The sequence below is a fragment of the Ceratotherium simum genome, chromosome 7 (genome assembly GCF_057802395.1).
Source record: "Ceratotherium simum simum isolate JZ-2026a chromosome 7, ASM5780239v1, whole genome shotgun sequence".
NCBI classification, from domain to species: Eukaryota; Metazoa; Chordata; class Mammalia; order Perissodactyla; family Rhinocerotidae; genus Ceratotherium; species Ceratotherium simum.
Genome location: NC_141906.1, coordinates 1,180,841 through 1,202,964, shown reverse-complemented (window position 1 = coordinate 1,202,964; position 22,124 = coordinate 1,180,841). Strand labels below are relative to the sequence as shown.

General features: G+C 34.4%; 1 protein-coding gene across 9 annotated transcripts in view; it reads left to right on the top strand.

Annotated features, from left to right (window-relative positions):
* ELP4 (elongator acetyltransferase complex subunit 4) overlaps window positions 1-22,124 on the top strand; it is a 240,597-nt gene that overhangs the window by 92,429 nt on the left and 126,044 nt on the right. For 8 of the 9 annotated variants that reach the window (XM_004418554.2, XM_087433049.1, XM_087433045.1 and 5 more), the window contains 3 exons: window positions 683-871; window positions 17,956-18,064; window positions 21,008-21,114. In XM_004418554.2, coding sequence (XP_004418611.2) covers window positions 683-871; window positions 17,956-18,064; window positions 21,008-21,114 — 405 coding nt within the window. Of the gene's footprint in view, window positions 1-682; window positions 872-16,287; window positions 16,510-17,955; window positions 18,065-21,007; window positions 21,115-22,124 lie in introns of those variants that run through there. The other variant, XM_087433051.1, reaches the window with a different exon arrangement.

Here is a 22,124-nt window from a genome sequence, read left to right as displayed (position 1 = left end):
TAGATATGATAGAATTATATGAGGGCCGGCCCTGTGGCTTAGCGGTTAAGTGCGTGCGCTCCGCTGCTGGCGGCCTGGGTTCGGATCCCGGGCGCGCACCGACGCACTGCTTCTCCGGCCACGCTAAGGTCGCATCCCACATACAGCAACTAAAGGGATGTGCAGCTATGACATACAACTATCTACTGGGGCTTTGGGGGAAAAAAATAAATAAATAAAATTAAAAAAAAAAAAAGAATTATATGAGAAATATTGAGCAATTTGTAGTTTATTGAAAGACTTATGGAATTTTGTAATACTAAGAATGATTTGTAAGCATTCTAGTTTAGATTCTGTTTATTATGACTGTGATTTGTTATATATTATTTTAACTGACTCAAACGTAATTTTTATTCATAATGTCAAAATTTGGAAAATTAAAAGTTTGAGACTTGTGATACTCTTCAAATTTTCCAAAAGTAAAAAAAAAAAATCAGTTCTGTTATTTGTTGTACTCTTGTAATCTAAAAAATTTCCTTTACATTGCCTTATTACTGGTAGTACGTAAAGCTTTTTGCCGTGTCTATTGGCATTATCTCCCTGATCTGTTATGAATAAAAATAAGAACTGGTAGATCAAAGCAAAAGAGATATCCTGATGGTTAATAAAACTTAGTATTTACCTCCCTCCCACTTTCCTTTAGAAAAAACAGAAAAACATTCTAAGAATAGGAATCCAGAATCTTGGTTCACCTTTGTGGGGAGATGACATTTGCTGTACAGAAAATTGCAACAACAGTCAGAGTCTCACAAAGTTCCTCTATGTTCTCCGTGGTCTTCTGCGAACCTCTCTCTCAGTCTGTATTATCACAGTGCCAACCCATCTTATCCAGGTAAGAATTTCCAAAACTACTTTCCCTTAACTTGTGGTTTATAGTGAAAAGCAATATATAAATGCTTTGTGAGTCTGATAAACTGTTTTCATATGCCATTTGGATAAAAGAGGTTTCAGATGCTTGAAATGCCAGAGCATCAAAATGTCTTTTAGATTAGATTATTCATCTCTTGTGTATTTGTGGGTTTATTATACAGTGAGTATATGGTAAGTCCATCTTCACTAATTTTATTATTTTTCTTTGATTTCTTGTGAACTTGCTAACATCACTGTGACATGAGGTTGATTTTGCTGTGGGATCTTTTTGTTGATCATAAGCTGATCTGAAAATAGGTCTTGAAGAGATATTTGTACCCACGTTCATAGTAGCATTATTCACAACAGCTAAAATGTGGAAGCAACCTGACTGTTCATCGACAGATGAATAGATAAGAAAATGTGGCATATACATACAATGGAATATTATTCAGCCTTAAAAAGGAGGGAAATTCTGACATTGCTACAACATGTATGAATCTTGAGGACATTATGCTAAGTGAAATAAGTGAGTCACAAAAAGACAAATACTGTGATTCTACTTATATGAAGTACTTAGAGTAGTCAGATTCATAGAGACAGAAAGTAGAATGGTGGTTGGTAGGGGCTGGAGGAGGAGAATGGGGAGTTTGTGTTTAACGAGGACAGAGGTTCAGTTTTACACGATGAAAAGAGTTCTGGAGATGGATGGTGACGATGGCAGCACAACATTATGAATGTGTTTAATACCATTGAACTGTACACTTAAAAGTGGTTAAGATAGTTAATTTTATGTCATGTGTATTTTACCATGATAAAAAAAATTGAAAAAAAACAAAAAAGGCTGATCAGAATAGGACTCATCTCCTTCTTCTTTCTCTGTTTCTATGTATAATCCTCCTAAAGCTACACTCTTGGGGAAGGAGGTCAGGCTTCCCCAAATAGAGAAAGAGGGATCTTTGCAAGATTTTCCTCACCAGCTCAAAAAAGTCCCCTTCTTAAGAGTGTTAAAGGGGCAACTTTGTGACTGTTTTCATCATTATTACTGTTATTTTACAGGTAATATGAATGATATCATATATATTCCCACAGTATTATTATATATATTAACACAATACTAGAAATAATATAACTTAAAAAATCTGCTGCAATGAATGGAATGTGAAAGTGAAAATGAACTGAATCAACTAAAATCACATTTTCTCATGCACATACTAAAACACTTAGATTTGGAATGACTTAGAGCAGGGAAGTTTTGAGTTATGTTTTGCTTTGCTTCTCTAAGAAATAGCAATAATAACACTAATGAGAGCAGCTAATGAATACAAACCACTTTAAGTCAGAACATAACAGTTCTTACAGAATTTTTCTGTATCTACTGTTATTATCTCCATTTTGTACATAAGGAAACTGTGGTACAGTAAAGAAACTAAATCAAGGTTAAATACTTGAAGAACCGTGATTTGAACCCAGGAAATCGGGTTCCAGAACCATGTTATAGGAGAAGTCTACTAGAATATGTAACAGGTCTTTATTCTGGAGCTACTTCTCTCAAAGCTGGTAAATCGCAAATCTTTCATCTTAGAGCTAGAAAGGACTTGAAAGGCTCCTCTGAGCCCCCATCCACAGTGTTGTATGCATCACCAGTTTATTTTTATTGCTGATTAGTTTTCTGTTGTAAGAATATACCACAATTCCTTCATCCTCACACCTACTGGTGGGCATTTGAGTTGTTTTCAGATTGAGGCTATTGTGAATAAAGCTGCTATGAATGAACATTAGTGTAGTTTTTAGGCAGATATATATTTTCATGTGTCTAGGAGTCACATCCCTCCAAAGCTTTTTATTTTCAGTCTTTTTTATTTTAGCCATTGTAGTCCATGTGAAATGGTGTGACTTGTGGTAATTTGCATTTTCTTGATCACTAATGATGTGGACCATCTTTTCATGAGCTGGTTGGCTATTTGCCTGTCTTGTTTTGTCTAAATCTTGTCCATTTTTTTACTGAGTTGTTTATGTCCTCATTATCAAGTTGTAAAATTCCTTGTATATTTTACGTACCACTTTGCAATAATTTTCTTCTAGTCTGTGACTTGCCTTTTCTATTTTCTTAGCAGTATCTTTTGAAGAACTAAAGTTTTTAATCTTGTTGAAGTTTAATTTATCAATTTTTTTAATGGCTAGTGGTTTCTCTCTCCCACCCCTCCCATCTTACCAATCTTTGCCCTCTCTAAGGTCTTTTTCCTATGTTTTTGTATAAAAGTTTTATAGTTTTATCTTTTACTAGTGGATCAATATGCAATTTAAATTTTTTACACAACTTTAGTTCATGTTCTCAAATAGCTTTTGGCTTATTAGTTAACATTCTAATTATATGTTAACACATTTTACATTCACTAGTTCTCTTTTTATTAGTAGTACTGTTTACCAAAGTAGTTTTTGTCAGCCTCTAACATGTGATTTCCTATAATCTTATGTATCTGGTACATTGTAGTCTCCACCCAGGCGGGGCTACATATTTATAATCGTCCTTTTAGCTGGCTCAGGGTTGTAATAATAATGCATTATCAAATGCAATCAAGTATAAAAATTTCTAACACAGTACCTAGGCTTTTTCAAGATGTTCAGTAAATGTTAATTACAGGAATATTGATTCTTACTTGGAAAATTATTTCTAATACCTGATTGTTGAAACGAGTTGAATCTTTATTATAAATTTATGTGATTTTAGTATGTTTGTTCTAACATACCCAAACCCTATCTACAAATGGCAAATTGGTTAAAATGTCATTTGATCGCATTAATTATATACAGTATATATACAGGATATTTCAAGTCCTATGACCAAAAAATTTGACATAAATAAGAAGTGAATTTTGACTCCTTGGCCAGTAGAATTTATTTGTAATAGTCATAAGAGGATAACTCAGTTTTCCTTTAACAGCTTTTTACAGGTTGTGCTTGAATCTAACTTACTACTATGAGTTTGCAGTCATACAACTATCATAGGGGAAACTCCTTTCTCTAATCATCTTATACGTTGTACATATACTTATGTTGTTTGTGTTGTTAATGATGTTGTCATTATAAAGTTAATACCTTAGTAATAGTTTGGTTAAATGTAATGAGCTCCTTGATTATGATGGTGGACAAACTTGGAGCAGACTTGTCAGACACTCGTGGAAATACTGCAGCTCACACTCGTACTACGACTGTGCCATCACTACAGGGATTTATCAGGCACACCCCGCACGCCAGGCGCCCTACGAGCATCGTGTCCTTGAAGCTGCACCACCACCTCACCTTTGTTTCCACAGAGTCGCACGTGGAAGCGGTGGCAGGGCCAGGATTCTTCCAACTCCTCTCTCCCCCCGACTCCAGCCCACCCTCTTCACTGTCAGGTTATGTGTCTTCCCTCACGACCACAAAACTCTAAAGATGGGTGTGAGGCCAACTGCAAAGGAGATTCAGCTGAAGTGGAGTGATTCTCCCAAGTCACACACCTAGTACATGTGTAAAGCTTGTATCAAACCCAGATCTGTTTAACTCTAAAACCTAGACTCTCTGCTCTTCGTCACACTGCATCCTTATGTGTCTTGAATTATTAACTACCTTTGATGGCAGTAACTTTCCATTAGGATAAAAGTTCTAGGCTAACATTGTTATCGTTCAGTATTTTTAAAAAGAAAACTATCGTTGTAAAATCTTTGACAAATTAGTACATGTGAAAGATTAAGTAAAAAGTTCCATTCCATAAAGGGAAAAAAAAAAAAGATGGAAGTGTATTTCCTTATGTGTAATTACAAAGCAAGAAAAACAATTATTAAATAAATATATGTATAAATGTAGTTTTTTATTTATTCTAAAGGTACCTATGCAAAAAAAAAGGTAAAGAAAGAAAAATTTTTTAAAAGTCATTTTGATGATGATCATCTTTATCCTTTAGAGAAGAGATGCCAACCCCATTGTGAACATTTGGACAGAGATTCCTCCTGCTGCCGTGTGAGGGACAGCAGTAATGCTATCAGGTGACCTCACATCATCCTGTCTGCACCACTGACGAAGTAGTGATTGAGATGATAGGGCGGACTGGATGTCTGAACATGAAGCAATATGTGAATTTTGACATTTTACAGATATATTTAAATGCTTGTATAACTGGAAGAGATATGTTTAAATTTATACTTTTTAAAGTACCGATAAAGAGACTCCTTTGAGCTGGAAACAGGAGACCACAGGTGCAGACCGTGGTGATGAGTGCCCATGGTCACTCCCCTAGACAGTTTTGCTCGCTGTCCTACAGTAGTCTTCTGGCCCCAATGTCAAGTGAGCTATGAAAACAAATGAATTATTCCCATGCTCTTTGAACATGGCACCTGACCATATATTTGTTTTTATATCAAAATATTTAGGAGAAAATGTAATACTTAACAGTTTGCTTAAACCAGGCATGGTATGAATAGGAGATAAAACCCTTAATAGCTCTTCAAGACTGGCAAGGACAGTCACAATATTCAGGCCAAGGAAGGAGAATACGAAGTGGAAGCAGAGTGCTCACGAAGCTGATCACACACATGAATGCACAGAACCTGGGTGGTGAGTTTACTTCAGAAGAACTTACGTAGTGATTTCTCTGGGCCAGGTGCAGTCCTGAACTCTTTTCAAGTGTTAACTCATTTCATCCTCATAATAACCCCATATGGCTGGTGCTGTCAGTATCTCCCTTTTACAGGTTAGGAAATAAGGGACAAAAACTTAAGTGACTTTGCCAGGATCACATAGCTGGTGGAGTGGCAGGATGTAGACCCAAGCAGCCCCCTCCAATTACCACCATAGTATGCTGTTTATTCAATAGCAGTGCTAAAAAGAGTCAAAATTAAGAAACAGACTATGCACGAAGTAGCGTTCATGATAGATAGAACCTGGGCTTTTGGAGGCAGATAGACACAATTAGTTATATGATCTTAGTCAAGTCTTAGCTTTGTCAGCCTTAGCTTCTTCATCTGTAAAAATTCAGAGGATTAGCAATAACATGTGCTGACACAGTGCTGGCACATAGTAGGCACTCCATCTATGATAGCAATTGTCATCTGTACTATTAGTACTTAAAGAGACCTCCAAAATTGAGAATTGGAATGGAGATCAGGCTACAAAAAATAAGGTGTACAAGTCTATCAAAGCAATAGAAATCTTCAGCTTTCTGCCTCTTTTTTATGAAAGACACTGACAGGATCTTCTCGCAGATTTGGCCTAAGACAGACCAGGAGGCATGAAGTCAGATGGCCTTCAGAGTCTTAGTCACATCACCATGTTGTAACATGACTCTTCTCAGCATTATCCATCACCTTCCTCTGCACTGTCACCAGTGCCATCCCTGCAGACTCGAAGTCAAGGTGTAAATGGTGATTGAATGACTACGGGTAATTTCGCTTATTCAGTCAACAAATACTTGTTGCAGGCACTGTTCTAGGCACCCATGTGTAGTGAACAGGCAGACAAGGCCCCTATCCTCCAGAGCTTTTCCAGCAATGCAGACAACAGTACGGACAGAGCAGACAATTAGTGTGTGCAGGTATTTGGATGCTGAGCGTGGAATTTGATAGTCAAGTGGATTCTGGCAGGAAATAGAAATGTAATTTGATATCCTTGGAAATTTTGTCATATAATTACACTCTAGATAATAGAATTGTGATTCCTTTATTTGAATACGTTATATAAAGTAACACTAGATTAAAAGTATATAAAGTATCTGTATCTCTTAGGTTGGTAAAACAGCCAATTGCTGTTCTTACTTTAGTTATTAGCATTCTGTCAGACTTGTACAGTAATGATTAGTTACCCTTGATTGTACTTTTGGCATGCTTCCCATGTTTAATTTCATTGTAGAGAAGGAACACATAGTTAAGAAAATTGCAAAGAGGGGGAAAAGTTAAAATAGGAAAAATAATGACATAGATTCAAAACTGATTTTAACTTATTGTTATAATAAGACTTTTGCAAGTAGAGTGAAAAACAATTATTTTTAAATTTACATTTGAAATATTTTGTGTTCAGCCTCAGAACTTTGAACTTGAAATTTTTTTTTTCCTTTCGGTTAAAGATTATTTCCATAACAGCACGGGGAAAAATAGCAATCATACATTGAAACAAATGTATAAAAAGAAATTCTAAATATCTGTTAAGAAAACACTAAAATTATTCATCATATATATTATGAATGTCTTTAAAAATTATGTAGAGTGCTAAACAATTTTCCCTGTGATGTAGTAGTATTACTTATATTGTCTCTTGCTAGGATATAGTTTTAGTATCTGCCCAAAGACATGGTATTAAAAATGTATGTGAAAATGGCCAGGTTAAATACAGACTTTGTTACATGCTCAACTGTGGAGTCAAGTGTCATTAGAAGGCGCAGAACTGCGGCCGGCGCCCCTATATTCCGGCATTGCTCGGTTCCCAGATCCCTGCTGTGTAGTTGTTCCCCTGGCCAAGAAGCCTGTTAAAGAGCCCCCCAGAGCATGTGTACAGCCTTCCATGTTAACAGTTAATTGGTGAGGATGGCAAGATGAGAGGACAGCGGAGCATGTGGTCTCTCAGACTCGAGCGGGAGACAGACCTTTAGTTATAATAACAGCAGCTGCTCACGTTCTCACAACTCAACTGTTAAAACTCTCGTCGAGGACTGGACAAAAAGAGGAAAGCTTACATCTAAGAAAAACAACCAAAACCCTACCTGGAAACTCTTCCTCCATGTTATTCTAAGTATGAGAATATTATTTCAACTTTTAAAAACTTGAGTATAAATTTCCATATTAAAGGTTGTTATATTTCAGCTACGTTGAACATTCTGCTGCTTTTTTCACCATTTACTGTTAAAAACAGAAGTGTTTGTGCAGCCTTCAAACTTTTTAATGAGATTTTTTTGCAAAGTGATAACTTTGAGGCTGTTACAATAGGATAACTGTTTGATTTCCATATCTAGCAAGATATGAAACTGTAATGCTTTTTGGTCTTATAAATGGGAACTGGCTTACTATTAGTGAAATTTTTCATCCACCTTCAAATTACACAAACATTTTGTGCTTTTTAAATTAATTTTATTTTCAATTCCCAGTGACAGTTGTATGCTTAAGAAAACTGGTGACCGATAGCATTTATTCTTTTTGGAAATAAAAACTTAGTTTCATGCTTTCTTATGATTCTCTTAGTAAGGTGAAAGGAAAATGAATTTCCCCTGGCTTATGCATTTTATTTACACAAGCTGTGGCAGCTTGTTCTTGATTTGAATTTTTTATTGATTAAAAGCACTTTTACCTGAAACTCTTGGTCAGGAAATAAATATTGAAGCACTTAGAATTGTAATTAAAATAGGGAAGGTTATTTTTCTATACCTTTCTCACAGCTTTCCTTTCAAAAATAAAATTTATTTTTTATTGCTAATCTATTCAGGCTGTCATAATCTACCCTTTTAAGGAATTGTAAAATATAAAAAACCAAATAAATTTCTCCTTAACTATAATAATACAGGAATGAAAACTTCTTTGCATTATTGCTGATTTTTGCGAAATAACATTTTTTCATTCTGGAATAATTCTAAGTATTGCCAGCATTTAATATATTTGCTCACAGAACATTAGTTGGTAAACTATTTAAACTTTCTTTTATTCAGAACAGATTTGAGATTTGAAACTGGCCTATAACATATTTTTATTGATCATCGTTGGCACTTGGTCGGTTAAAAGCTTTATTCAGTTTTTATCATATAACCACTATTTTCCAACAATTTGATCTATAGAATTTTGTCCCCAGCTATCTCACTGAAGAAAACTATCACCAGCATTAGTTAGCTTATACCAAGGGAAAGATTCATTTTCTGAATAAAAGCAGGAGAAAAAGGCCTTTTTATAATATATCTCTTGAAAATTGAATGAGATTTTATTGTGTTATTTTAATTGATATATTTTCAAATTAATCTTTATATTATTAAGGTTTTAAAACTTTGGACCCACTGCCGTGAATGATACAGTGTGTGTCAATGTAGAGAAATTCAGAACAGACCTTTTCACATCCATAAACTTTTGTGTTCATGCTGAGTATTTTAGCAGCTAAACTCTAAGTCAAGCAATGGACTGCTTTAGAACCAGCCACTAATATGGGGTTATGAAGTGTGGACTCTAGCGGCCTTGTGAATTTCTCTCAGTGTGAAATCTTTTTTTTAAAAAGCAAGAACTAAGAATAATTGCATGGTGAAGGAACAACAGACTTTTGTTAGTTTCCAACTATAAAATTTTGCAAAATATTTTTTAAATATTTGTTGATATGAGCGTCATTATAGGAAAGCATAACAATACCTTCTGTCATATAACTTAATCTATTTAAATGGTCTTTTTAAATGTGCTTTATTAAGGAGAATATTATTTTAAATAGTCATTTTAAATGGACTTTATTAAGGAGAATATTATTTTAAATGGTCATTTTAAATACACTTTATTAAGAATAGTTAAGGATGAAAATTACAGATTTAATCTCAATCATAAATATCAGTCACTAAAGGATAAAGTCATATATTCTGGGTGTCAGTTTTTCATAAATTCCTTAATCAAGATATTCTCAACTGAGAATCTGCCTTTAATTTTTCTAGATCTTCTCAACTACTCTGAAACAGAGTGTAAGAAATTAACCTTTTTAAAAGCTTACAAAGAAGCATTTTTTTAAATGAACTGAATCATATTAAACCCATTTTAATTTTATACCTTATTTGTAAAATTCCAGTCTTTGAAAACTTAGTAACTTCATTTTAAGTCTGGTGAATTGTAAACAGAACCTTGTTTTTCTTTACAATAACAAATAATAAACTGTGTTTCAGTTCTGCTGCTGTAGGCTTAGAGTTTACAGATTCCTGCAGCTCCGTTCTTCTTCTGTTTCGTGTTGCATGTGCTGATATCGGATCAATTTTTTAAGTCAAATCTTAGCTTGTATGCATTATACATATGTATCTGATTTACTTTCTTGCTCAAGGATGTTTGAAAGTTTTTACACAAATAACCCCCAAATTATCTATAAGTTTCCATCTATTTGGAGCATTAGTAGCAGTATATTTACCATTTTGTCTTAGTGTAAATATACATATTAAATAGAGCAGGATATTTACAATTGTCAGTAAGGTTTATGTGCATGTTTAAATGAAAAAATTACTATTTAGAAACCTTTTATTATATTTAATCTAACCAAAGTGTATTCGGTAAGGCACAAAATGAAAAATAATTTTGGTTTTAAATGCCTTTTTGCTTTCTCTAAAATAACTTGATGATGTTTTGGTTCATATTGTGATTGATATTGTAGTTCCTTGTGGTGGTGGTGGTTGTTAAAGTCCTATTTAGAGCCAAACTCTTCCAATGTATCAATGATAGAATTAGTGAAATGTCTCCTCACGGTCTGGAGAGTGAGTCATCTGTTTGGGCATATGAAATCTCTGGCTGCTGGACTGCATAGACTTTATAATGCCCAGTGTCCAGGCATGGACACAACTGTTCTGGGAGCAGAAGCAGGGAGGGACCTCTGTGTTCAGTCCTCTTGAACGTGGTAGAAGAAAAAAAGAGGAAGGATCTTTAACATTATTTTTATTATAGACTCGACTATATCACTTTTTGTGTACAAAAAAGTGCAACTTTATTTAATTTTGCATTTATTTTACAAATAAAATTACTATAGCTTTTTATCTTTGGTGTCATACGCTGTCTGAAAAATACCTATGAGAAAATGCAAGTTTTGAATTATTCCTGTTTATATACTTGGATGCATACCTTCCCTTAAAGAAAGATTACTGTCTTCAAAAAAGGATGATACTTATTTCTTAATGTTGAGACAAAACGTGCTTGTAACTAATTACAGTTTAAAGCTGTTTAAGTACCAGGTTGTATATTATATCCTAACGTTATGTTTTAGCCCTTTGTTATTAATTACATTATTATTGCTATATAAAGAGTTCTTGCTTCTTTAATAATGTTTTTGCACCCTATGTAGTTAATCTTTAATGTTCTGGAGGACGGGGGCAGGGGGGAGATTAAATTAGTCCTGTAACCGCTTTCTCTTCCAGCCTGGTGATGGAAAATAAAAGCTCTTAGCCACAAAATGTAACACTTAGAATTAATATTTAATTAGACTAGCAAATTGTACACTGTGGCTGAAAGCTTCCAAAGAGTTGTTAGTGCCACAGTTGACCTACAGGTTTAATAATAACTCACTTCTGGAAGCAAGTGCCAGTTCAGCATAGTAGAGCCACTGTAAGAAAGTCCTGAGAGATTAAAATCAGCAAACCAAATGGCAGGCAGGGATTCCTGGGATGGAGCCTTCTGGAAAGCTGGGAGCTGGAATAGCTTTTAAGCCAGGATTCAGATGAGAACAGTGGGTGAAAGAGCTGGTCCCTCCTGTTCTGGGAGCTTCTGGTTGTAGGCCAAAATCTTAGAACAGATTTTTACTAAATGTTTTTGCTGCAGCTATTAATTTACATTGAAAATCAAATATTGAATAATTTTTTTCTGTAAAATTTAACAAATTTTTTGTGTAAACATTAGTTGTTAATTTCTTACATATTAGTACATAATATCTGTAAACTCAGATCCTTAGATTATCAGATAGGTTTGGCGCTGTGCATCTATGCTGTTTTGCTGTGACATGCTGTTTTCTTGTTCCCTGTATAGTTGATTTATATGGTTCATTTCTATATCATTTCATTACGGGGCATTATGCAGAGCCTGAGAAAGAGATTGTGAAGTCTGTAGCCCAAGAAATCTTTTCTTCAAGAAGGTATATATATCAACAAACATGAGTCAAAGGCATTCTTAAGTTTTAAAGTGCTTATATTATAAAAGCAATGCTACATTTACTTATATTTATGATACAATTAAATTACAAGATAAATAATTGGACCTCCTGGTGAAACATTGGGCCCTTATATCTCCGAGAAATTAATCTGGTGAAAAATAAGATACCACGAGTTTGAAAATGTGTAAACACGGAACAGCCAACTGGAGAAGAAACGCTTTACATAATTTATTGGTTATATCTTAAATAATTAAAGAAAAGCTAGTCGTTAGTTAAAAACCCAGGCAGGTGAGAACCTTGCCAGCAGAGGGAGTAGTCCTGTCCGCCTGCAGGTCCCGTCCTTCCCCCACCTGCCTCAGCTTTTTTCCCGGCCAGTCTCCCATCTGGACCTGGCTCTGTCAGCCTGTTCCTGATGGCAGGCTGTAATTTTGTACTCAATATGGGATTATTCTAAGCTGATTTTAAACTTTAGTAGTATCTTTAACCTACCACTGCATCACACACATCAGCTGGATGCTCTGTTTGATATTTGGGCATCAGCAGTTGTTTTTCCAGGCAGGCTGTGAGCTTTTGGACATCTGTGAATTGCATTTTAATGGTTTCAAGTATAAAGCAGTAAGCAACAAATTTATGATTTAGGAAGTTACCCATAAAACATTTTTAAGCAAAAAATACAAATTTCTCTATAAATAATTTCTGTAATATGAAACTAGATGATACATAGTTTATGAAAAATGCCTAAAATTAATTTTGAATATTATACCATTATTCTATTCAGCCTATTCATTACAGTATTTTTTCACCCCATTTATAAGAGTTTTTAGACTAAGATTATTTTTTAAAATATTTTATAGAATAACCTACTGAAAAAGAAAACTGACATAAATGTTCTGCAAAGCCTGTAGTATTTGAGGCCAGTGTAAATGTAAATAATACTTCTGAAAATAACATCCTGTGTTCTAAAAAAATAAAATGCTTCAATTTTAAAGAACCAACATTTTCATACCAAAATTTAGAATACCAGGTATTTGATCAGATAGAAAACACAAAAAGATGTGGCTCCATTGCTTAATCCTAGTAAAATTTGGCAACTTAGCAATTTCTCTTGCCCTTAAGGTTAAGTATGTTTGCCATTAGCTCCTTAATGGATATGTTTTAAGCATTAGAAAATGGAACCAAAATATGTTTGTTTTATGATTTCCCTACATTAACATCAGTATATGATGCTACCAAGAGAGTGTTACAGTTAGAATTTTTTAATTTACAAAAATTCCTCTATATTTTAAAATTAACAGTGTATGACTTTGAATAAAGTTCAGTGTTAAATCTGGAAAGATTTAATCTAATACCTTCATTAAAGTATTAATGTCATTATTAATATTATTACAAATGTTCATTAATATAATTTTATAAAATAAAATTGTATTCTTTCTTAAACTCAAAATAATTATGAACAGAATTATTTCCCCCACTATCAAACTTTTTTTAATAAAATAAAAATATAATCCACAGAAGTGAGTGATAGCTCTGGAGAAGGTGGGGGAAGTTTTGTAAAAGACTACAAACAGTATTAACAGTTTTATTATTTCATAGTCTCGATTTCTATAGAATGAAGAACTTAATAAGCATGGAAAAAGAAATAGCTCATTAAATATCCCTAGATTTATCCATTTATCCAAGTTTATTATTTTATTACATGACAAAGAAATGTCATAAGTTCTAGTATGTTTGTTTTTCTATGCATATCGTTTTCCAGAGAATGTTATTATACCAAGCTGTTGAGTAGCACACTTGCTTTTCTTGTGGACATTGCCCCCAAACACACGTCCTGTCATGTAGTCGAGTCAAACATAAAGTAACTTAAGTATCCCTTTGACTCTTCAACATTAGCTGATTAGTGCTCTCGTGCCCTTGCGGTCCCGTGCCATACTCAGGCGGGAGCTCTGCCCTTCATATTATGTGTCTGCTGTCTTTCTTATTTGATGAACCCAAGAGCTGATTCTTCTTTGAGGCATTGCATAAATGCTTTATATCAGTTGGTGTATTCCTTTCAAGCTTTTTGATAATTAAGTGATTGGTTAATTACTTGTGAATTCTCTTGTTAAATCTTTCTTGGAAGTATGTTTCGTGTTGGTACAAACCATATCTTGTATTGTTGAGATCATAAGGCCCATTAAGTAAGGAAACATTCAGAGTTGAGGTGTTCTCATTGTTGCTTGGTTACTCTAAATAGGTATCTCAAGTGTTTTTATTAGAAAATGCAGGGAGCTTATATGGCAGGAGTTGAATTTTTCTCTCTTAACAAAGTTCATAGTTTTGGCTTTATGAGCTTTGAATTGGAAGGGAGCCTTAATCTTCCTTTATTGACAGTCCATCTAATGAATTTGGTATATCCTAAGAAGAAGAGGCTACCATTTCCATAAAAGCAAACAGGAAACACTCTCTGAGACCAAACAAGGAATAATCAAAACAAGGCGTCTTTGTGAGATTAAAATTGGAATAAGAAGGCCTGGACAATCTGATTTGCCTTTTTTATTTGCAACGGCATTTGACATAATTTAAGTTTAAATAATTCATTGAGAAATTACACTGCAACAGAAAGTTTTAAGAACCCTTTATGTAACTTAATACAGTGCTGTTTGAGACTGCCAGCAAACTCTTAAAACTCCTGGACACTGGCTCTCTTCTCTTCTGGCTTCCCTCCTAGTCATGTCTTGGCTGCTATCCAGAGCTGACAACTTTCACCCAGAGTGAAGGGAGAGTTGTCTGGTATAAGAAGGATTTTTGAGCCATCCTAGATTTTCACATCCAGATGGGCAAGGAGGAGGGCGGCATATCGTTGTACATACTTGGGTGATGTCATTGTGCCAGGCATGCCGTATAACCATTAATTTACTCCTGCTGGTGAATCCTGAATGTCTTTACTCAGATGTTCCTTATTGGAAACTATAATGTAGCAACTTCAAAATTAACCAAAAATTGTCCAAAATTTATGTCTAGGTAATTGATGCACAAATACCTTTACTTCCCCATTTCCAACTACGTATACTGAGACCAAGAAGGTTTCACATTCTTGGCTAATAACATAAAAACACTTAGAATCTGTGAAGATGAGAATGTGGAAGCTCCAGTTTCAAGGCCTCTGCTCAGATCATTATGCTAAAGCTTTCTGTGCACTGCGGGTTAGTTTATGACAATTTATTGTCCATAGTGTATTCCTCTTAAAGTGAATTGTGATTATTTTGCTTTTAAGGTTTTTTTAAAGCTGTTAAATTTACATTCTTTAAGTAAATTCACCTACCTTTTTCTAAAAGACCATTTAGTATTAATATTATGATTTGAAAGATCTTTTGACAAAAGTAGTTTTTAAGATATGATTGTATCAATACACCATATTCCCTGTGAATCTTAGAGATATAGAGGTAATCTCTAATACTATCTTAACTTTTTGAAAAATATATACATTTACATACTCAAATGTCTTTTATGCTCCTATAAATAACTGGAAGACTGAATGAGTTTATAATTAAGATAAAAGTTATATCAGTCAGAAACTTAGATATTATTCTTATATAATTTCCAGTGCTTTTTATTCTGTATTTTCAGATATCTATACAACTTTCACAATCTAGTTTGCCACATTGCATAAACTATTTTCCAAAACTGCTGTGCAGAAAGCAGTAAGGTCACTATTAAATATAATTTATTTTATGGTAATGATTAGAAGTTTATTCTTGTTCTAATACTTCATGAAAGCTTTTAAAGTAGAATTTAGTTTGTAGTTAATAACTATGATGTAAACCTGTGGAACTTAGAAATATAATAAATGAAATATATGAATGAATTTCTGAGATTTTTAAATCTAGGCTATACACATATTTTGTATTTGGAATTTATTAGTCTTCCTCTGTAAAGTGGATAATTGATTTTTTTTTAATCTCCCACAGATTACCTTAAAAAAACCTATAAAGTTGACAAACATAACAGGGTGTTAAGTGGTTTTTTAGTAAATTTTAAGGTTAAATTAAGGAAAGAAACCCTCCTTGAAGTAAACAGATGTCAGGTTGGCCATGTAAATGCACAGGACCCTACTTATATACTGCTAGAATGCAGGCTAATCCCATCCTAAACCATACAGTTTGTGTTAGTCATAGAATTGAGAAAGCCCCTATATCACTGAAATCCTGAATAGTTGAATTCTAACAAAAATTGACTTTTATCATTTTAGATTCAGACATTTAGATACAAAGGCTTAATCTTCTGTTATAGATAAAGGAAATCTGACCTTTTGATTAAGACTTATTGCCAGTGGCCTTTACAAATGCTGGTTCATCTGAGGGTCCATGACGGGAGAGCTCTTCCCGGTTGAGTTTATCCTGAAATGGAATGACAAGACCCTGCTGGGGTTCTTATTGAAGATGCTTCTAAGTGGGAGAACCTTGTGGTTTTCCTCATCTCCCGCTTGTTCTCACCCTCTGCCACCACCCCAGCCACACCCCACCCCCACCCCAACATTGTTCAGAACTCAGCACAATGAATCATTTTCACGTCGACTCATTGTGAACTGTCTCCCAGCTGTCGGAATGTCTGGCAGACATTCTTGTTTGGGTGAAGAATAACTGGCTGAAACCCAACCTGGATGAGTTTGATATAATGGTCTCTGGCTAAAGAACTATTGCGAGGAACATGCTGATGGCCTCTGAAGCCCCTGTTATTCCTGGAGGAGGACCATCCCCTGTGGCATAGAACTGAAAGTAAGGAATCAATCTGGATTATTTTCTCACCATTGAATGAAAAATTGCCTTAGAAAAAATAGGCATTTCCAAATTATGTTTGTTTTTCTATGCTTGGTACCCATGTGATTGAAAGTAGTAAAGACAATTAAGGATAATTATTTTTACTGGTTCCTTTTAAGAGCACTGACTCAAAGGCTGAAACATTCTTTATATAACACACATTTCTACTTAACGGAGGAGTTTCAAATGCTACCGTAGGTGTGAGGTAACCCGTCACTTCATGAAATGCTTAGTGACAGAGGCTACTGTGTATTTCAGACTGAGCCAGGTAACATCCACCACCCCTCTTATTTTTCGTTCGTATGCAATCTTTACAAGAGGACTTAAGAAACGGAGGAATACCTCTAAGCTCAGTCGTCAAGTCAAGTTTTCTGAAGGTGAACATATTTGTTATATTTGGACTTTTCTCTAACGGGGGACATAATATCAGACTGATAAATTTTCTTGAATGTTTTACATTTCCCATCCCTTTTTTGAAGATTATTTTTAAACTGTTAGACATTACCAGTGTATAAAATGGGAGTTTCAAAATTATAAAATTTTACGAACAACAAATTTTTCAACTTTTTCTAAGATGTTATAGCATATAAAACATTTTACTGACCTACCATCCTGTCAGGGCCTAAAAGAAATACCGAATTTCCATTAAATAAAATAATTTAAGAAAACCTACAGGATATTTAATGATCATATTTTTAATGATTATATTTTTATAGCATGAAATTCTGGGTGTTTTAGAACTTTTGCTACTTAAAATTTGACATTTTTTATGATATACTGTTTAATGGTATTTTTGGTTCATGTTGGGTTGTGTCGGGAAGGAAAAGTGGGCTACTAGTCTAGTGCTAGTCATTTGCTGTCCTCGCTTTGCCTTCATTGTGATCCCAGAGCTGAACAGCAGCATCTGGAAAGAGAATAGAAGACTCCAGAGCTAGCCATGCTGCAGCTCTTAGCTGGGCCCTTCCGTATTTCTGATATGATACAGAGGACCTCAGCTGTTGTAGGGCTGGGACCTGGTCCCTACTGACAGATGCTGGTAGGACCTTGACTTACACAGTAGCCTGTACTATCTACTGCTTCTCAATCCTGATACTGTCAGGTTTTCCAATGAGCAGTAGTAAAGTAGTTTGAAAAATAATAGTGTATGGGGATAAAGATAGCCCTGCCCCTTAAGACAAGAGAAAAGTAATCAGCTTATGTTTTCTCACAAAACTAAGGTATACTCCCTCAGCTCTTCAAATTAGAATAGCATACCTACTTGGGCAGGAATTTTCAGTTAAGGGCATATTTTCATCCAGTTTTCGGGCTGTGGTAGCTTTAACTTTCAAATTATTTCTCTGTGTTGATAGTCTGTCTCCTCTACGATTTGTCATTGAGATGGCACAATGGCACTGTATAGATGTTATATTTTTAGACATAACGAGTGTTTTGTTTCCTTGTTTTACAGAATAAAGCAATTATTGCTCGTCTTACAAACTTGTCAGATACAGTAGTCGGTCTGGAATCATTTATTGGTTCTGAGAGAGACACCAACCCATTATATAAGGATTATCATGGTAAGCAGCTCCTTTATGATGAGAAGAGCATGTCTGGGCTGCCCCTAGGGTACCTGGAAGCGTCTTGTCGAGTCATAATATCTACGTCAAGTGGCATGAATTTTATTTTGTAATACATCTGCTAAATGTTGTCCGTTCCTGGCCAGTCTTCCCTGGCAGCTTGTCCCCAAACTATATGAAGACTACAGCCTGTGGTAACTGTCTGAGGCCTCAAGCCCAGGACTGAGGCGCAGTCAGATGTCTGTCTCGTCCCACTGGCCTAAAGTTGCCATGAAAGCAGCCATACTTATTAGCCATGTTTGAGATAAATATCATTAATTCTAATAATAACAGCTTTGTCTGGCGGTTTATACTTTCCAAGGCTTAGCTGTATGATAAATAGAATTCATACTGTGTTATATTTAAAAAGTCCTAGTCAAGCATATTTTCAAAAAGTGAACATCTTTGATTATATTTGGACTTTGCTTATTTTGTTGTTAGTTTGTTATGAACAAATTTTAAAATATTGCCACCCTAGTATAAACACAGATAAATTAATCAGACTTTTTACTTATATTTTTTGAAGTTTTTAACAGTATTTTAGTCACTTGGTTAATTTGGGGATTTTTTTATAAAAGTTCTTACATAGAACTATTGCAACAGGAAAGGTTTAGTAGTTATGTGTATCTTAGCTGTAAACTGAGTATAGAGTGTAGTGCATAATAAAGTTTTACCTGTTTACTTATGCTGAGAAAATATTAATTATTGCTGTTATTATTGTGGAATACTATACTTCTATGGAAACTTCTAGTCTAAAGACTGGATAGTTTATGTGAAGCCTGCTACAAAATTGTGATTATAGGACTGTGGCAGTTTCTAGATTCTACAAAATAAGATTATAAGATCCTTTATATGATAATCACCAGTGCTTCGAAGAGTCAGCACACAACCTTTAAAAAAAATAAGATACCACAATCTAACAATCAAGTAGTTTTTAAAAGGCTAGAAAATATCAGCTATGAACAAAAGCTACGTAAAATAATTTGCCTCATGATCGTTTACTTGCGAGTGTGCGTATGGTATGTGCTCAGATTAACCCTCTACACATACAATTCGTTTACTTTATTATTGTCACTATGTTAGTAAGAGAGCTATTAAAATTAAACTATTTCCTTTTTTTCTTTTTTAAAAATTTTTATTGAGCTATTATTGACATATAACATTGTATTAGTTTAAGGAGTACAACATAATGCTTTGATAGATGTATATATTGTGAATTGATCACCACAGTAAGTTTAGTTAACATCCATCACCATACAGAGTTACAGTTTTTTTTTCTTGTGATGAGAACTTTTAAGATCTACTCTCTTAGCAGCTTCCAAATATGCAATACATTATCGTTAACCTTAGTCCCCATTGCAGTACATCACATCTCTAGGACTTATTTATCTTATAACTGGATAAATTACTTCTTTATTATTATTTCCATTTTTTTTAAACAACTCAAGTTAAATATTACCTTCATAAGTTATATCTGAGTATCTTTATAAGTATTATGACCTTATAGATTTAGTAAAATTATATTTTATATTTTAAAAAAATATTATTTTGATTAAAATATTTTAAAGGTTGAAAGGCTATGATTTTTTGTGCTGAAATCTCTGATTTAATAAATTATTCCCCATAGATGAATGGGTGGTTCTGATGACAAGTAAACTTTCTATTCATAAGAAAGACCTTATGAATCATTCCTTTATTCTGTAAGGCCTCCTGATATAGTAGTTAGCTAAACAAGCACATGCAAGGTTCAGATGAGAAATGTGCAAATTAGTCTGGTGAACTTACTAATATATTTTACTAAATAGCTCTGTATGAGATATTTTTAATTTGTATCTAAAAGCTATCTCCGTAACACCTTTTGCATTTTTTTGAGTTTAAAAAAATAAGCTGATTATTTTAGTTGAATTATTTTTGAAGGAGCTGTTTCTGAAGTTAACCACCTGGAGGTTTACCCTTTTAAGCTAAAACTAATACATACATTATGAAGCATTCAAACACACACGAAACTATACTAGAGAAGCAGTTCTGTAAATAAAATTTATCTAATTTGTTCAAATCTGGGTTTGCCTTTTCCCCCCATGTTTAGGGATCAGTGTCTTTGGGGTGGTGATTTTTAAATATGGGCTGAGTCAGGCAGAGAGACGCACTGAAGAATCTTCCATGTCTTCATCTGTGGCAGGTGACCCCGAGTTTAGTCAGAAAGTGCATTAAGCTGCGCAAAAGCCATCCAGTGCCCTTGTCAGAAGGGATGAGCAGTGTTTCTGCTGACAAGAGGCCCAAGCTCATGGCTTCCCTAGCACTGTCACGAAGCTTATAACAGCTACAGAAAGCTCTAATATGCCCAGAAAGGACTGTCTTGGGATGGCATAGGGGTTAATGTTTGATCCTAGAGTATGCTCTGAAATGTAGTTTTCTTCAATGGTTTGTTCAAGTCATTAATAAGGTACAAAATGAAATATTTTCGTTAGTGCTTCACTGGTTATCAGTAACCCATAAGCCTTGTTTTGCTGGCTGCTTACTGGTGCATTTAATAAAATAAAGATCACTCAGTGGTGCCGTGGGCAGCCTGCAAGGTGATAGCCATATTTGCTTACTGTAAATACAAGAGAAAATCGCACACAAACCGGCTGTAGTTTTGACAAGTATTAAGATCCCTCTTTACATCTGTACTTCTGTACCAAAGTGCAATTAGATTTCCTCGCACAAGGATTTCTGTTTATCTTATTCTGCTTGATTACTTGAGTATAATCACACCATTTGCTTCATTGCTCCTGGTAGTAAGCTCTAGTTTTAGAAGAGGAGGATGCTTGTGTGTAAATTTACAGGATTCTACTGTAAGACTCTTTAATTTATGCATCCAAGACAGCCGTTTTTATTTTTTTCTTTTAATTTCCTTCCCGCAAGGTTTGATTCATATACGGCAGATTCCTCGACTTAATAACTTGATTGGTGATGTATCCGATGTCAAAGACTTAGCTTTCAAATTAAAAAGGAAGCTGTTCACCATTGAGGTAAGAGAATTTTTATATGTCAGTTCATAGTCTTGAGGTAAATAGTATCTCTTTATATATATATTTTTTACGTTTATGAAATTCTTAGATGTCATGCTAAATATTTTTAAGTTCATTTGATGTAACAAAATAATTTTTTTAGACTGTCCTATTCTTTTTTATTTTAATGGTGTATCATTAGAGTATAGCAAAAATGATTTTGTTTTAAATGTCTATTAAAAGTAAGCTCTAAACTTACGTGATAAGTATGACATGCATATTTCCAAGGCTTTCAAAAGCATATTTAATTAACTGTTAATGAGCTGTGCTTATTTGTGTGTGGAATGTGAATGCTACCCACAATTGTGTTCCTTATCTACATTCTAAAAGCAGTTTTCTTTACTATTAGTGAAATCACCTTTCTGCTTTCATGCTGAGTAAAACAAAGTATAATTTACACCAGTGTCTTTACGTAAATTTTCTATAAAACTTAAACTTTCTTTGTGACCTTTATGCAAGCAATAGGGACAGAAAGTAGTAGTACAAAAGATTTATTTCAACTTAATCTTGCTAAAGAGCAAATGAACATAGCGCTATTAAGCAATTAGAGTTGATGTATTTATTAAGGAAATAAATGCTCAGAGAGAGATGGCTTTTGGGTGGTGTGATAGTTATCAGTATAGTCGGTGCAATTTTTTTTAACAAAGACATAAAACAGCCAAGCAGCCTTGACAAACCATTTTGTTTAATCTCTTTTCAAATGAAAAGCTCTTAAGCAGGCCACTTGTCTTAACTGCTTGAAACCATAAAAAGAGAGAATTGCCACCAATAAATTAGCATATTTTTAGCTTCATCACCAAATGATGGTCAATGTGGCTTGGCACTGCTTTGGTGTTTGGGACTTCACCCTTAAGTGACCACTTTGGCCCTTTTTTGACCCTCTGCCCTCTTGAGCTGGCCACTTGATAAGGTGACTTAATGGTTCTCTCTCTTTTTCTCTTTCCCTTCACATTTGCAAGTAGCACTAACCT